This window comes from Triticum urartu, chromosome 2A (assembly GCF_056163025.1).
Source record: "Triticum urartu cultivar PI428250 chromosome 2A, HENAU_Tu73, whole genome shotgun sequence".
In the NCBI taxonomy this organism is placed as follows: domain Eukaryota; kingdom Viridiplantae; phylum Streptophyta; class Magnoliopsida; order Poales; family Poaceae; genus Triticum; species Triticum urartu.
The window spans coordinates 382,227,601-382,244,845 of NC_141874.1; the positions used below are offsets into that span (position 1 = coordinate 382,227,601).

General features: G+C 47.8%; 2 protein-coding genes across 2 annotated transcripts; one reads left to right on the forward strand and one right to left on the reverse strand.

Annotated features, from left to right (window-relative positions):
* The first annotated feature begins 5,068 nt into the window (after positions 1 to 5,068).
* Positions 5,069 to 6,273, forward strand: LOC147985192 (uncharacterized). The gene is made up of 3 exons (XM_087539853.1): positions 5,069 to 5,128; positions 5,207 to 5,356; positions 5,725 to 6,273. Exons 1-3 carry the CDS (start codon positions 5,069 to 5,071, stop codon positions 6,271 to 6,273), a joined length of 759 nt encoding a protein of 252 aa, XP_087395979.1.
* A 2,379-nt stretch (positions 6,274 to 8,652) lies between these two features.
* Positions 8,653 to 12,271, reverse strand: LOC147985193 (uncharacterized). The gene is made up of 3 exons (XM_087541459.1): positions 10,380 to 12,271; positions 9,581 to 10,271; positions 8,653 to 9,417 (listed from the first exon to the last, which is right to left on the reverse strand). The coding sequence occupies exons 1-3, from the start codon at positions 10,508 to 10,510 to the stop codon at positions 8,653 to 8,655; spliced, it is 1,587 nt and encodes a 528-aa protein (XP_087397585.1). The 5' UTR covers positions 10,511 to 12,271.
* Positions 12,272 to 17,245: the final 4,974 nt, after the last annotated feature.

Sequence of the window (17,245 nt, forward strand, 5' to 3'; positions counted from 1 at the left end):
CTCGCCGTCCGCCGCGTCCCCACCTGGCGGCCATCCAACCGCCACCGGTCGTCTTATTTATGACGACCACCGACAGCGGGCCCACGCGCCAGCTAGTGGAAGTGTCCTTTTTTAACCACGCGTGCGGCGGGGGCGGCCTCATTCACTTCTCCCGTCCATATCTGCCCCTCCCCCATCATTCCCTTTGCTTCCTCGCCGGCGACTGCAAACCCTAGCCATGGCCTCTTCGGCAGCAACAATGGCAAGGGCAAGGGCACCCCCGGCGCCTCGTCCTCCCGTACTCCCCTTCCCCCTCCTCCTCCTCCGGCGGCGACGCGTTTCCGCCCTGGTCACCGGCGCCTGCACATCCCGGTGCACCAAGCGCGGTGGCATTGGGAGTACATGCAGCCATTGCCGTACCCCGATGTCACGCTGCCGCACCGTTGGCATCTGGATCCGCAGCGGATCCCGGTGCCAGCGGTTCCTCCTACCTAACGGGCGCACGACGACGAGGTGCGCAGGCGCCGCGCGCAGCTCACGCCGGAGCAGCGTCGGCTGCCAGAGTACGCCGCCGACTCCCCCAACTGGGAGGCGTGGTTCGCCCTCGAACACGAGGAGCAACGGTGCTCGGCTGTCGACGCCGTCCCGCCACCGTTCCCACTGCCGCCCCCGCAGGTAGAGCCGGAGTACATGGAGGCGGAGGTGGAGTACCAAGCCGCCCTCGAGGAGGCCCTGCAGCACGCGCTGGAGGCTAGCCGCCTCGAGGAGGGCGCGCACTGGGATGGGCTGGAGCAAGACCTTGCCCTGTCGGTAGCGGGGGACTCTGTCCACACCCCGCTCTTCGTGCCGCCACCGCCACCGTCGCCGCCCGTCCAGCCTAAGCCGGAGCCGGAGCCGACGCGTAAGCGCTCCCCGCCTCCACCCACTTGGCCAGAGGAGGCCTACTCGTGGACGGGTCAGTACCGCGAGTGGGTGAGCGCACCTCCCGTCCACTTCGCCGCGACGCCGGAGGAGGAGGCGGCCCACCTCGAGCGATGGAAGGAGCACTGGCTCCGCCAGGAGCAGGCCAATGGCGAGGAGCAGATGCGTTACGACGCCATGCTCCAACGCGGCGCGGAGATGCTCCGGCTCGAGGAGGAGGAGGAGCGCGCGCGGCTTGCCGCAATGCCGCCCCCCAGCAGACGTCGGAGGAGGCTACCCTGGCAGTGTACCAGGCGGCGTTCGGGTGGGCTGTGTTGGGGAACGTAGTAATTTCAAAATTTTCCTACGCACACGCAAGATCATGGTGATGCATAGCAACAAGAGAGGAGAGTGTTGTCTACGTACCCTCGTAGACCGGAAGCGGAAGCGTTAGCACAACGCGGTTGATGTAGTCGTACGTCTTCACGGCCCGACCAATCAAGCACCGAAACTACGACACCTCCGAGTTCTAGCACACGTTCAGCTCGACGACGATCCCCGGACTCCAATCCAGCAAAGTGTCGGGGAAGAGTTCCGTCAGCACGACGGCGTGGTGACGATCTTGATGTTCTACCGTCGCAGGGCTTCGCCTAAGCACCGCTACAATATTATCGAGGATTATGGTGGAGGGGGGCACCGCACACGGCTAAGAGAACGATCACGAAGATCAACTTGTGTGTCTATGGGGTGCCCCTTGGCCACGTATATAAAGGAGTGGAGGAGGAGGAAGAGGGTCGGCCCCTATGGCGCGCCCTGGAGGAGTCCTACTCCCACCGGGAGTAGGATTCCCCCCCTTCCAAGTAGTAGGAGTAGGAGTCAAGGCAAGGGAAGGGAGAAGAGAAGGAAGGAGGGGGCGCAGCCCCTCCCCTTAGTCCAATTCGGACTAGGCCTTGGGGGGCGCCCAACCTCTCCTCTCTCTTTTCCCTAAAGCCCAATAAGGCCTATATACTCCCCGGCGAATTCCCGTAACTCTCCGGTACTCCGAAAAATACCCGAACCACTCGGAACCTTTCCGATGTCCGAATATAGTCGTCCAATATATCGATCTTTACGTCTCGACCATTTCGAGACTCCTCGTCATGTCCCCGATCTCATCCGGGACTCCGAACTCCTTCGATACATCAAAACTCATAAACTCATAATATAACTGTCATCGAAACCTTAAGCGTGCGGACCCTACGGGTTCGAGAACAATGTAGACATGACCGAGACACGTCTCCGGTCAATAACCAATAGCGGAACCTGGATGCTCATATTGGCTCCCACATATTCTACGAAGATCTTTATCGGTCAGACCGCATAACAACATACGTTGTTCCCTTTGTCATCGGCATGTTACTTGCCCGAGATTCGATCGTCGGTATCTCAATACCTAGTTCAATCTCGTTACCGGCAAGTCTCTTTACTCGTTTCGTAATACATCATCTCGCAACTAACTCATTAGTTGCAATGCTTGCAAGGCTTATGTGATGTGCATTACCGAGAGGGCCCAGAGATACCTCTCCGACAATCGGAGTGACAAATCCTAATCTCGAAATACGCCAACCCAACAAGTACCTTCGGAGACACCTGTAGAGTACCTTTATAATCACCCAGTTACGTTGTGACGTTTGGTAGCACATAACGTGTTCCTCTGGTAAACGGGAGTTGCATAATCTCATAGTCATAGGAACATGTATAAGTCATGAAGAAAACAATAGCAACAAACTAAACGATCAAGTGCTATGCTAACGGAATGGGTCAAGTCAATCACATCATTCTCCTAATGATGTGATCCCGTTAATCAAATGACAACTCATGTCAATGGTTAGGAAACATAACCATCTCAAGTAGAGGCATACTAGTGACACTCTGTTTGTCTATGTATTCACACATGTATTATGTTTCCGGTTAATACAATTCTAGCATGAATAATAAACGTTTATCATGATATAAGGAAATATATAATAACTTTATTATTGCCTCTAGGGCATATTTCCTTCAGTCTCCCACTTGCACTAGAGTCAATAATCTAGTTCACATCGCCATGTAATTTAATACCAATAGTTCACATCACCATGTGATTAACACCCATAGTTCACATCGACATGTGACCAACACCCAAAGGGTTTACTAGTTCACATCGCTATGTGATTAATACCCAAAGAGTACTAAGGTGTGATCATGTTTTGCTTGTGAGAGAAGTTTAGTCAACGGGTCTGCCACATTCAGATCCATAAGTATTTTGCAAATTTCTATGTCAACAATGCTCTGCACAGAGCTACTCTAGCTAATTGCTCCCACTTTCAATATGTATCCAGATTGAGATTTAGAGTCATCTGGATCAGTGTCAAAATTTGCATCGACGTAACCCTTTACGATGAACCTTCTGTCACTTCCATAATCTTGCTCGGCAGTAATTTGTTTACCCGCAGTAATATTTTCTATCTTGAGAGAAGCCTCTAGTTGAACCTATGGCCCCGGGTCTACTTTCCATCATACAAGTTTTCGATCTACAATTTTAGTTTCCTTTTACTTTCTTTGCAATCTTTTACTTTCCGTTCCATAAACAAAAATACCAAAAACATTACTTTACCATTTATTCATCTCTATCAGGTCTCACTTTGCAAATAACCGTGAAGGGATTGACAACCCCTTTATCGCGTTGGGTGCAAGTTGGTGTTTGTTTGTGCAGGTATTCGGTGACTTGTGTGTTGTCTCCTACTGGATTGATACCTTGGTTCTCAAAACTGAGGGAAATACTTACTCTACTTTGCTGCATCACCCTTTCCTCTTCAAGGGAAAAACCAACGCAAGCTCAAGAGGTACCAGGAAGAATTTTTGGCGCTGTTACCGAGGAGATCTATGCCAAGCCAAGACATACCAAGTACCCATCATAAACTCTCATCTCTTGCATTACATTATTCGTCATTCGCCTCTCGTTTTCCTCTCCCTCACTTCTAAAACGATTTTTTTTAAAAAAATTGCCTTTTTCTTCGCCCTTCTTCCATTCGTCTTTTCGTTTGCCCTTATGTATTATTTAGTTTGTTTGCTCGTTTGCTTGGTATAATTGTGTATTTATTGGAGGGCAAGAACAAAAAGCTTATGGATCCTCGTCCACTTGCTAATCTGTTTAAGAGGGAGCCAACTTTGGTAAGCACATTATTTTAAAGAAAAAAATAACTTTGGCAAGCACATTTATACTATTTCCTTCATTCCAAAATTCTTGTTTTAGATTTATCTAAATATGGATGTATCAAGTCACCTTTTAATATTATATACATTCGTATCTAGATGAATTTAATACAAGAATTTTGAGACGGGGGGAGTACAAGGCAAAAACTACGTACACACAGAAAAAGGAGACCGCTCAAAAAACACTCCTAACAATGTTCTTTTCAGGATGCAATGCGCCTTTTTTTAGAAAAATGACCAGCCATCATCTACTTGCACCGCGTACGAAGCACAACAAAACACCAGTTTAAAATTCAATATTCTACAACCGGAAAAAATAAATCAATACTCTACGTGTGCAATAGAAGAAGGTGCAGCGAAAATGCCGAACGGTTCAGCGCCGTCCGTTTTCTATATTCATCAGATCCCTCGCGGTATTTACGCACACTGTCCCCCCGTAGATGCTCGCCCACGCTTGTATCCCGGCAACCAGAGCTAGCTTTACTGACAGAAGTGATGCGTCCATGTGCCCAAATGACCCTCCCTCTCACGTGAGCAAATAGAATAATAACCGGTTACCTTCCATTTAGAGGTAATAGCACCCAGGTCCTTATACTTGCATGTCAGGTGATGGTTTAGTCCTTGTACTTGCAAAAGTAGATTATTTCATCCCTGAACTTGCATTGGAGGTGCAAATTCAGTCCAAAACCACTCACAGCTCGACAAGTGGATGCCAAGTGGCCTGGTTGGTCAGCGCGTCACATTTTGCACATAGCCCCCTGCCTTATTTGCTTATCAACCCACACTTCATCACAAATGTGAGACCTGTGTTGGTATATTCGTTGGAATATTCTACTTTGTCGGCAGCTCACCCTCCGCTCACTTCTTTGCTCCCTCGCTTCCTTCCCTGCTCCAGCTCGTCGCAGCCGCCAGCTCGCCGCCGCCTCCAGCTCGCCGCAGCCTCCAGCTCTCCGCCATGGTTTCTTGGAGTGAAGGTTCCAGCTCGTCGTCCGACGGCTACTCTGTCACAAGTGAGGTGAGTAGATCTACTATGACTCTGCCAGTTAGGGTTTGGGCAAGAAGGGGGGATTTTTCTGAAAATATTGTGTTGTAGGCTCCTGCTCCTGCCACCATTTTTTGCTCTGAGTGGACAGGACTTGCTCCAGATCTTCTAGCTAGATGTGAACACCAGTGTGTTTGTGAGAAGCTTGTTTCCTTTGAATCAGTTGATAGTGGAAGGAGGTATCTAGCTTGTGCACAAAAGGTTAGTAGATCTACAGTTCAATCAAACTTGGAACAACATGTTGTTTGTTAATTTAATTGAATTGTTTACAGTTAACAGCATCTTGTTTGTGTACTTAGCTGAATTTAAGTGAACTAACTTAACTGACCTTAACTCAACATAAATGAACTTTACCGAGTTAACTGACTTAACTGACTTTACTGACTTTACTGAACTGAACTTAACTGAATTTTTCAGTTAACAACATCTTATTTGTGTAGTTAACTGAATTTAAATGAACTAACTGAACTTAATTGAACTTAACTGAACTTAAGAGCATATTGTTGGTGAATTTAACTGAACCCAAACTTCTTCATGTATGTAAAGTTGTGTTCTTTCTTATTTTGTAGGAAATACCAAAATGCAAGTTTGTGGAGTGGATTGACCTTGAATGGCCTGCCACTCTGAAGATGAGTTTAGCTAGGGTTTGGGGCATGTATGATGATGAGAACAAGCTAAGGATCAGTGAGAATTTACATCTTGCTGAAGAAAATCTTAGGGTTGTGAGAGAGAAAGAAAAGATGGAAAAAGAACTGAGGTTTTTTAAACTGGATTTTGCTAAGATGGTGGCTGACAAGGAGCAGGCAATTACTGAGTTGGGCAATGCAAGACTTGTTGTTTCTGACCTAAAGCAAGAGCTTGAGAAGAGGAAGCTGTCTGCTAAATCTAGCACTAACATTCATCAGGTTGTGAGGGCTAAGGCAGAGAAAGAGAGGGATGAGATGAAGCAACAGATGGAGAAGATGAAGGAAGAGATGGACAAAGTGCTGTCCCAGAGGGATGAGCTGAAGAAGGAGAAGAAGAAACTAGAGTACATGATTGGTGATTTGTTCAGGCACAAGGAGGAGACCAAGAGCAAGATAAGGAGGGTGAAGGAGATCTTAGATGAATTTGAGTAATTCATTGTTGATGTAATGCTGCCTTAAATAGTAGCTATTAATTGCTTGCACTCTTTTAGTGAACTTGGTTGATTTGTATGCCAGTATCCTGTAACGCACTGAATTTGTATGACTGCCTCTAGTTAATTGAATTTTTATCACTGCCCAAGTTATGTTGTTTGAAGGTGTTATTACATAACTGAATTTTTGATAGTGTTACTGAAGATTCAGTAAACTGAATTATTGACAGTGTTACTGAAGATTCAGTAAACTGATTTTTTGACAGTGTTAGTGAATATTCAGTAAACTGAATTTTTGACAGTGTTACTGAAGATTAGTAAACTGAATTTTTTGACAGTGTTACTGAATATTCAGTAAACTGATTTTTTGACAGTGTTACTAAAGATTCAGTAAACTAAAGAGAGATGCAGTAGTACTAACTGAATAGTAAACTGAATATGATTTTGACCTAAAGAGAGATGCATTAGTACAGATTAAGTATCTGCTGAATCTACAGTATTAAATTTATGCTAATTTTGGACACAACAACACAACACATGCTATCCACAACACATTTGTACTGCAGCATGGCAAAGGCAGGAGCATGGCAAAACACAACAGCATGGCAACTACAACAGCAGCAACATTGTAACCAAATTGAAGCAACATGACCAAAATAGCGACATTGCAGCATATCATCACCCTAACATCATAGCATAGCAGTTCAATGATAACCTTGCATAAACTTGCAGCAGTTCCCATAGCAGCATTACAAATAACTTATGTGCTGAATCTATAAACAACACACCTAACTTAACTAAACGCAAAATAGTTCTAACTTATATGCTGAACTTATAAGCAGCATACCTAACTACTTCATCTTCTTCTTCTTCTTCTTCTTCTTCAGTCTTCCTTCGTTCTTCTTCACATCTTCAGGCGTTTGAGACGTTCGGAGCGGTGCACCTCCCCTGCAGAAGACCTCTTCACAGCCTTGTCGCCGATCCTGGCCGTCTCCGCCACCGCGTCCTGTGCTACCTCCTCCAGCAACTCTTGCTTGATGATGTCGGGCACGTCTGGAAGCAGGTCCACTTCGATTGGACGAGCCCTGTGACCACCCTCCCTGGGGTCGACGACGGGCACCACCATCTGGATCTCCGGCTCGTTGTCTGACAGGACGACGACCTCTATCTCCTCCTCCTCGGAAGAAGTGCCAGTGTCCCCCTGTAGCCAAAGTCATTGTCGGAGTCGACCTTGCAGTACTCGGAGTCGTCATCGTCGGACGAGTCCGCATCGGAGATGTCGTCGTGGACGAGGAGCTCGGGCTGGAATCTATCCCAGTAGGCGGTGTTCACCGGCGCGGGGAGGGCCAGGACGACGTCGCGCACGCTCTGCACCCTGGACGCGACGCGGAACGGATCCGTGTGCGGCGAGGGCGTGGTGGCGGAGCGATACATCCACCACCTCGCGCGCTACCTCGGGTCGTCGGAGCGCGTCTCCATCAATGCGAAGCGGAGGATCAGCGGAGGCGCAACCCCCGGCCCGGGGGGCATTGCCCGCCGCTTCTCGTCGTCCGTCATGATCTTGATGAGGCTGCGGGCGTGATGGCGCATCATGCCGATGTTGGGGAACCAGCGCGCGATCTCCCTTAGATCCGCGCGGGCCGCCTCGTCGTCACGGGCCAGATCTTCGATCGCTCGCTGCCACAATGGAGTGTTGTCCATGGCATCTGCGGCGGTGTTGAGCTCGACGGCGAGCGAGGGTTTGAATGCGGGGTGTGGAAGTTGGTGGAGCGACTAGACCGAAGAGACGTGGGTGGACTGGGCAGGGGAGTGGAGCTGGTTGACTGGGCGAGTTCAGCGGTGGGTGGTCTTAAAGGGCTGGAAACCGAACGGGCGGACGAAATGAGGGCGCATAATAACTACCTAGTTACATACAACCTAACAAATCACTACTACTATTCTACTGGCATTGTTCTCAGCGTTTGTAACAACAGGTCCTGGGTTCGAGCCCCAGGCACACCATTTTTTAAATTTTTTTGAATTTTTTCACAATCATTTAGGTTACTAATTATTGAAATTTATCTGCTTCTTCATTTAACTGCATATCTGCATTTTATCTGGATTTGTAGTTATCTGCATCTGCAATTAACTGCATCTTCAGTTCAGTAACACATGCATGAATAATAAGCAGCACATCCATGCATCATATAACTTAACTGAATCAGTGGCAATTTAAGCCATCCATAAGTAACACATCCATGCATCATATAAGTTAGTTACAAAAAAGGGCAATGAATGCCATTGTGAGCCACAGTTTGCCATCAAAAAACAGGCAATTTAAGCCACTGTTTGCTTAACAAAAAAGAATGGTAGGCAATCACTACCACCAACTGGCACACAATCACTGATGTGGTGCCATGAAATCATCAGCAGGAGCATTGAGATCAGGAACTGTCCTCTGATCTCCAAACAGTAGCCATCTCCATCCTGAATATGGAACATTTGATGTTCCTCTCCCTACAGATGGAACTTCTCCTCCTGCCCAAGCAGTTGCATTTGCTTCTCCTTCTGGCCAAGCACTTGCATCTGGTGCTCCTCCTCTCCAAGCATATGCATTTGCATTTGGTGCTCCTGTGCCTCTCCCTCCAGTTAGAACTTGGTCATCTGCATTTGCTCCTCTGCCTCTCCATCCAGTGGCACTTGCTCCTCTTCCTCTCCCTCCAGTAGCATTAACTCCTCTGCCTCTCCCTGCAGTTGCACTTGCTCCTCTTCCTCTCCCTCCAGTTGCACTTGCTCCTCTTCCTCTCCCTCCATTTGCATTTGCTCCTCTGCCTCTCCCTGCGGTTGCACTTGCTCCTCTTCCTCCAGCAGCAACAACATCTGAATTTCTTGCTCTTTTCCTTCCTCTTCCCCTACCAGCTGCAGTTGCATTGTTTTTAGCTTGTGTTCTTGCCCTTGTTTGCCTCCCTATGTGCATTTCTGTAGTCACTCTTGGCTGAGGCATGGAAGCACCAGCAGCAGCAACAAATGAAGAAAGCTCAGGCAGTGGCACATGAACCCTTTCAGCACCTCTTCTTGCAGTCTCTCTTTGAGCCATGTTGTACACCATACTGGTTGGTGACTCAGTTGGGTCCAGCCTAGGATCTGGGTGGCTAGGGAAGATGTTCTGCAAAGCACAAAACTCAGTTAGAGTCATTTAAATTCAGTTAGGTTCAGTTAAGTTCAGTTAAATACAGTTAGGTTCAGCTAAGTTCAGTTAGGGTTCAAATACAGTTAGGTTCAGTTAGAGTTCAGGTAAGTTCAGCATATAAGTTGAACACTGAAATTACCTGGAGAAAAGATGGGTCATCATAGTTTTCATCAACCTCTTCTACACCCTTCTGAATGTTAGTTTCCTGCCATGTGTAGTGACCTTTTCTGTTGTGATCAGCTCCACCACAAATTGAGCAATGCATTGTAAGACCTTTTCTGTTTAAAACCCTGACACCATTCTTGATCTTCTCCTCTGGTCTCCGCTTCTTGTTCTTCTTGGGCCTCCCCAACTGTTTAGTGAAGACATGTGGAAATATCTTATATCCATTCTGTTTCTCCCACTCCTTTGGGTCTCCTAGAGGGACTAGAGTGTACCCATATGCCTTGAGATATGTTTCAATAGTATAGCATTCATGAACCATTGTCTGAGGATCAATTCTCTCCTCCCTGCAACAAGCTACAGCATGCCCACAGGGTACTCCCCCTAACTGCCATCTCCTGCAATCACAAGTGTGCAAGCAAAGGTTCACTGTGTAGCTGGAATTACCTGACTGAACTTTAAAGATCCGCTGGCCAGCTTCTGATACATGGCAATTTGCAGCAAACTCAGTATTCTTGTCCAATTTCTTCTTGATCTTAGGGCATATCCTCTGGCGAGTCCACTTTTCTATAGCTTCTCTTTGCTTACTCACTAGCCTGTGCATGATCTTGTAAAATATGTATTCAAGCATACTAAGCACTGGCATCTCTCTGCCATCAAGGATGTAGCTGCACAAAGAGTGGAAGAATGCAGTCATAGTTATGTGTGATGTGTATAAAGTACTACTGATATGTTCAAAGCACATAGTTAAAAACCAAATTTGACAAGTAATTCACCTGTTAAACACTTCAGAGTTATTGTTGAGTAGAATATCACATTTTGGAAATTCACTGAAAAATGCTTTGCACCAAGTCTTTGGTTCCAGCCTTTCAGTCCAATGAAATGCAGCTGGGCAATGATCATCCATCTTCTTACAATTTTCTCTCCACTTAACTTTGTTAGGTGATCTTGCAATGGCCCACAGGTCTTGCTTCAGAACCTCCCCTTTGTGCTTCTCATTGAAGTTTTGGTAGATGCGCCTCACACAAAACCTATGTTCTGCATCAGGCCAAACTTTCTACACAACATTTATTAAACCCTTATGCTTGTCACTCATAATTGTGTAGGGAGCAGTGTTAATGATATTTAGATCATCTTTCAAACTTATCAGAAACCACTCCCATGAACCAGTGCATTCTACTTCCACCCAACCCATTGCAATTGGGAAAATGCAGTCATTAGGATCAATACCTACAGCACTAAGCAGCACTCCTTTGAACCTTGTTTTCATATGACAGCCATCAATGAATATAATTGGCCTGTAGCCCTTTAGCCACCCTCTTTTGCATGCATCATAAGACCAATACAATGTTTTCAAACACTTCCTACCCAATGAAAACTTGGTATCCTTGACAAGTTCAGTAGTAACCAGAAATGTAGACCTAGGATTTTTGGTCCTTAATTCATGCCCATAATCCCTTAACCTACTGAACTGCTCCTCCTCATCACCATGGATTTGATTAAGTGCTTGCTTTCTAGCCCTTGCTAACTTCCATCTGTTAGGGGTGCAATTGAACTCACTAGTGCATTTTCTTGAAAATGTGCCAAGTGACATCTTCTGGTCATCTCTGAACTCATCTATGAAAAAGTTGCACAAGAATTTAGCTGTCAAATCTTTTAGTTTCCATTTCTTCTGGCAAACATGCTCTGAATTGTAAGCCTTTATGACAAATCCTCCAGTCCTATTGTCATAGCTAGCCTTAAGCAGCCAAGGGCAGCCTGGAGTACACACTGCCTCCAATCTTATTTTATCATTCTTCACCTTCTTGATCTGCACTCTGTTCCTTATAGAATATGCAGTAAGAGCTTTCCTCAGCTCAACCACATCAGCAAAGACCATGCCCACTTTAAAAACAGGGGATTTCATGTCCACCTTGCTATTGAAAGCTTTGAACTTGTACTTAAATTTCTCCTGTTCTTCAGTGGAGATGTCAAGGTCTTCATCTTCAAGTAAATAGTCAGGCTCAACCTCTTCCTCCTCTAGCTGAGCTTGTTCATTAACATCAAAGTCAATGTTCTCTTCATAAAGATCATTATCACCATCATCTATGTCATAATCACTGTCACTAAAATCTGAATCTGACAGAACTGTATCTTCAGACTGTGCACCATAACTAAGCAAATTATCTTCAGACTGAAAATCTGCTGCAACCTCTAAAAGGGGACATTCAACATTGACTAAAATGAGGCTGTGAGATGATGTTGCACTGGCTACAACAACATTTGAGGTGGCCAATGTGTCTGGGCTCTGAAATGATGACACTATCAAATCTTGCCTAAAGTTACTGATGAAATCTGAATGGTCCATCATGATTACAAGCACTTTCTGCTTAGCACTTTCTATGATCATTTGCTGCACATCCTCATCACCTCTAATTCTCACCATCCCATCTGAAATTGCTTTTCTAGGTCTTTGCCAGTAAATTATGTGCTCATGGACAGGATATCCCAGCCATTTTAGATGCTCTTCAATGAATGCATATGAGAATGACCCAACATCAACATAGTCAATCACCTCCACAGATGGATTGTAATACTCCATGCTATTTGTTGGTCCACAAAATATTCCACCATGCTCAAGTTCTAGTGTAAAGAAAGGAGTATCCACACTCTGTCCCATTGCTGAATCACACACTGCACCCACATAGAGCATAATATAAGCACAAACATCAACATAACAAGTATACAGCAGAATATAAGCACAAAATCAGTTAACTGCATCTTGTAGATGCAGTTAGTTAACTGCAAACATTCAGTTAACTACCTCTTACAGATTTAGGGGACCAAGCCACTACAACAAAAATATATGCAATATAGTTAACTACCTCTTATACTCTTATAGTAACTGAAGAAATATCAGCTACTGCATCTCCAAGTGCAACAATATAGTTCACTGAAGAAAAGTTCAGTTAACTGAAGAAAAGTTCAGTTAACTGAAGAAAAGTTCAGTTAACTACATCTTGCAGATTAACTGAACAAATCTAGTAACAATTGGGTATTTATGTTACAGTCGTCATCTCCTACCTATCCAACACACTTTGCAATGGCTACCCAGGGTCACTAAATACACAACAACACTGAACCCTAAACCTTTGCCAAAAATAGAAATACCTAAACCCTAGACCAAAATCTGTGGTTAAAAATCAGTTCTTTAATCCGCTGCAAGAACACTAGGCAACAGGTACCACTGGATGTACAAGAATCGCTCTCACAACAAACTGATCCGCTGGTGCTACGGGCGACAATGGAGGAGGAGCAAAGCAGAGGAGGACGAACAGAGGAGATGAAGAAACGAACCGTAATCTGGAGGAAAGACGCCGCGCGGCCTAACTTGATGGACGGAAGGAGGCGGCTGCACACCGCCGGTGAGCTCCGGCGATGTCGCCATGATGGCTGACGTCAGCCCGCGGCTCCAGCTCCAGCGGCAGCGGCTCGCGTGGTCGGAGTGGCGAGGACAAAGGAGGAACAGGAGTTATTGACCCAGGGGAGACAACATTTATTCAGGTGCCACTTGGTCATGAAGTGCGGGTTGATAAGCAAATAAGGCAGGGGGCTATGTGCAAAATGTGACGCGCTGACCAGCCAGGCCACTTGGCATCCACTTTTCGAGCCGTGAGTGGCTGTGGACTAAATTTGCACCTCGAATGCAAGTTCAGGGATGAAATAATCTACTTTTGCAAGTTCAGGGACTAAACCATCACCTGACATGCAAGTATAAGGACCTGGGGTGCTATTACCTCTTCCATTTAAGAACAGGACGTTAGTCCAGTGTGCTGCAGAGATTATGATACTAGCAAGAGTCTTTACCGTCACTAAACCAGTAATAATCACGTGCAGATGGATCTAAATAAGTTTATTATTTTGACGTCCGCCTCGTTTTTTCCGCAAACTGCAATAGCATCAAGTATTTCTACGGCCACAAATCACCTTAGCCTACCTATTTTTTTCTTCACGTCAGACCTTGCAGGTGTTTATAAATCACAATATAATCAAAAGTATTTTAGCAGGAATAAAAATACTTAGCAAATGTTTCAAGAGTGGCGTATAATTCAGGGACAATCAGGGAAACAATATCAGTTCGCATAACGAATATACATTTTGAATCAAAGTCCAAATTAAAACACAAATCAAATGGGACCATGTCAAAAGTTAAGGAAATTAGGCTAAAATGGATCTGCACGCTTGCCCCATGATTTTGACGATGTCCGATCACTCCACATTTACCACACTTGAGCATCTTTCTTGGAACTTTTGTACATATCTGAACTTTGCTCCATTTTTCACATGCCAAAGCATCCACATGAGTGAGAGTGTACATCTTCCTGGGTATATCAACATTCAGTTCCTCACTCTGTTAGATCGAGGAGTAATAATTTCAGTAGATTGCAAGAAAATAAAATCAAAATCCGTATCCAAAAAACACAGGAGATAACCATGAGATTGCCCGCTTCTAATTTTACCAAGTACATGGGTATTTTATAACAGCAGACAAGCCACAGTTGCAGTGACACCATGAGTTTCTCAGCCTGTAAACACAAATCCATTGGTACATATTCCACAACAATTAAAGATCAGACACATGTACTCACACCGGTGACCGGAGGTAAATAAAAGCAATTAGCTAAAATTGCAGCAAGACAAGAGATAATCCACACCAGTTTTTTTATTAGCTTCCTTTCCAATACAAAACTGCTAAACTAAACAATGCTGTACTGACTAGCAATCCATGTCCATGCCCACACATACACAGTCGACAGTAAATCACAGAGTCAACAGTAAATCACATTTCCCCTAATTCAGTTAACTACAAATTATTAGCAATCCGTGCCCATGCCCATGAACTAGTAGCCACGAAACAAAATTACAACAGCTAACTATAAATTAGATAGTTAGTTAAGCCTGAAATCAAACTTGCACAGATTACGCAAAAAAATATACCAGGTTGCGTAGGAATACCTGCGTGTCAAACCACTCGTAGCCTCAGAGCACACTTGCAACACTGGGATCACCAACAAATCCCGCATTGCCGCCGGCGCTGCATACATCTCCGACTCGGCGAATGTCCCCCTCGGCGATGCCAATAGAAGCCTACTAGGACTCAATAGGTCGCGCCACCGCAGTATGCCCCAACTGCCCATGGCTAATCCTGCAAAAAATTGCCACCTAGAGGATTTAGGAACCACCGTTGACTTGAAATGGGACAAATGAAAATCTAATCCTTCCTTTTAGCTTGCGGAGAAGATTAGTGGGAGCTTCCTCAGTTTGAATTTTAATTACCTGTCTCTTGAATCGGCCTGCGCTTCCATGAAAATCCATGGGTAGGACCCTGGATCTAGAGGAGGAAGACGCCTGTCTGGATCTGGAGCAGGACCATCCCCGGTTAACAGTGATTTGCAAAAGGAACAGCCACAACCTGACATGTGGGCCGACTAGGCCACGTGATCCGCAACTATCCCAAAATAGCTGCTCGGGAGCGCACGGGGTTTGTACCAGCTTGCAGTTGGCGTGTCCATCTCCAAGGGATGAAAACAGTTGTTCCAAACTCATACGTCTAGCACACCTAGTCCCTATTCCTAAGAAACGAGCACGGGGGACAGCAACTGACGTTTGATCATCCCAAGGAATTTTTTAATGGCCGGGAAAAGTCCACACGAGCCGCCGTCCACCATAAAGTTGCTCTGGAAGGTGCAGTCCCTACTTTCATTGTGTACGAAGCCGCTCCTTCTTTCAATCCATGCACACGGCAGTAGTATGTCAGTGTGTGTCACGGGTGTGGTCAGACCGTGGTCATCCACATGCATGCGCCAGCTGCTCCACTAATTCTCATACACATCTCCCCGATGGTCAGTGTAGCCCATGTGACTCTTCATCTTTCCATTTTGTTTCGCTGGTTGCCGACCAAGGCCTGCCGCTGCTGGACAACTGTCTTCCTTGGTTTCAATTTTATTGATGGTTAAGAGCTACTTCAACGGGCCGACCCAAACAGACGGCGATTTTGTCTGTTTTTTTGTTTGTTTGGGTCGGCCAGGCGGATACGGATGTTCGCTTTCGCGTTTGGGAACGTCGTGTTCCAGGCGGCGGTGATGTAGGCCGCGGGGGGCTGTTCCGGCGCGAGGGATTGTGCGGCCACCTGTGCAGCCGCGGCCTGGTGCGCCCCCTCCTCAGCCTCACGCTGCTTCTCCACGAGGTCATGCTCGAGCATCTCCTCGTACTCGGCGCGACGACGCTCCTCGGCCAGTTGTCGCTGACGCCACATCTCGAGGTAGGCCGCCTCCTGCGCTGGCATCGCCCCAATCCAAACAGGTGGCGCGGACACCCACTCGCGCAGTAGTCCCGTCCAAGAGTAGCGCTCGATCAGGGACGGCTCCGGCTTGGGCTCCGGCTGGGGCTCCGGGTCGGCCTTGACGCGGCATCGGGGAGGGGACGGCAGGGCCATCGGCCGCACCATGCAGTCGCCGGCCGCGGAGAGGGCAATGTCCTGCGCCATGGCCGCCTCGTACCGGGCCTCCTCCTCCTCCGCCGCGTACACCCTGCGTCGCTCATCATCCTCGCTCTCGCGGTAGACCGCCGCAAAGGCCGCCTGGTAGGCGTCCTCCGCCGCCTGGTCCTCCTCGCGGACGACGAGCGGGGGCGGCGACATGCTGCGGTCGACCTCGCGCACGCCGCGGCGCCTCGCCTCCTCGTGCTCGAAGGCGAACCACCGCTTCCAGTTCGGCGAGTCGATGGCGTAGGTGTCGTCGCGACGCTGCTCCGGCGACAGCAGTGCCCGCCGGCGCCGCACCTCCTTCGTGTGTTCCCTAGCCGACCGCGGCGCCGCCGGCACTGGGATCCTCTTTGGGTCCAGATGCCAGTCGTGCAGCAGGGTGATGTCGGGGTACGGCAGAGGCACGCGGTGCTGCTAGCGCCACTCCGCCTGGTGCACTGGCATGTTCACGCGATGCCTCTGCCGGCGATCCGGTGCTGGCAGAGGCAGGAGGAGCTCCGATGGGAAAGGGATGGCGGGGGCCTTTCCCTTGGCCTTGCTGCTACCGGTGCTGGAGAATAGTGTAACACCCCGGATGCAACTTGCCATATTTGTAACTCCGCCTCTTGTCATTTCCGGCTTTAAGTTATGAGATTTCCCTTCATGGTTGGGTTTTTGTCTTCATTTTGCATTTTTTTTCATGTCATGCATTTCATATCATGTCATCATGTCCATCGCATTTGCATACGTGTTCGTCTCATGCATCCGAGCATTTCCCCATTCTCCGTTCTGCAATCCGACACTCCCACATGCACTGGCGCACCCCTCTTGTCTCCTTTCGTGAGTGGGTGGTGTACCGAGGCCGTCTTGGCAAATCCCGTGCCGCCGCCCATCGCCGCGCGGGCCCGCCAGCCCGAGGCCGGCCCTCCCGGCCCGCGGGCAACCGCCACCGCCCGAGCGCGCGCCCCGCCGCCTTGCCGCCTCGCCGGCGCCGCGCCTCTCCCGTCAGCCGCCGTGTTCCCTACTGCCCTCCTCGACACTGGCCGCCGCCGACCTCAACAGCGCCGGCCGTCGCCGGTGACGAGCTCGCCGCCGCCTCGCCGTCCGGCCCTACTCCGCCTTCGCCGATGCCGGATCCGG

Bases quoted from the DNA above. Each gene is read 5' to 3' on its own strand.
- LOC147985192 (XM_087539853.1), top strand. From the start codon at position 5,069: ATGGTTTCTTGGAGTGAAGGTTCCAGCTCGTCGTCCGACGGCTACTCT. The intron at 5,129-5,206 runs GTGAGTAGATCT...ATTGTGTTGTAG, and splicing joins GCTACTCTGTCACAAGTGAG to GCTCCTGCTCCTGCCACCAT. The intron at 5,357-5,724 runs GTTAGTAGATCT...CTTATTTTGTAG, and splicing joins ATCTAGCTTGTGCACAAAAG to GAAATACCAAAATGCAAGTT.
- LOC147985193 (XM_087541459.1), bottom strand. From the start codon at position 10,510: ATGGATGATCATTGCCCAGCTGCATTTCATTGGACTGAAAGGCTGGAA. The intron at 10,272-10,379 runs GTGAATTACTTG...CTCTTTGTGCAG, and splicing joins AACTCTGAAGTGTTTAACAG to CTACATCCTTGATGGCAGAG. The intron at 9,418-9,580 runs GTAATTTCAGTG...TGTGCTTTGCAG, and splicing joins ATGACCCATCTTTTCTCCAG to AACATCTTCCCTAGCCACCC.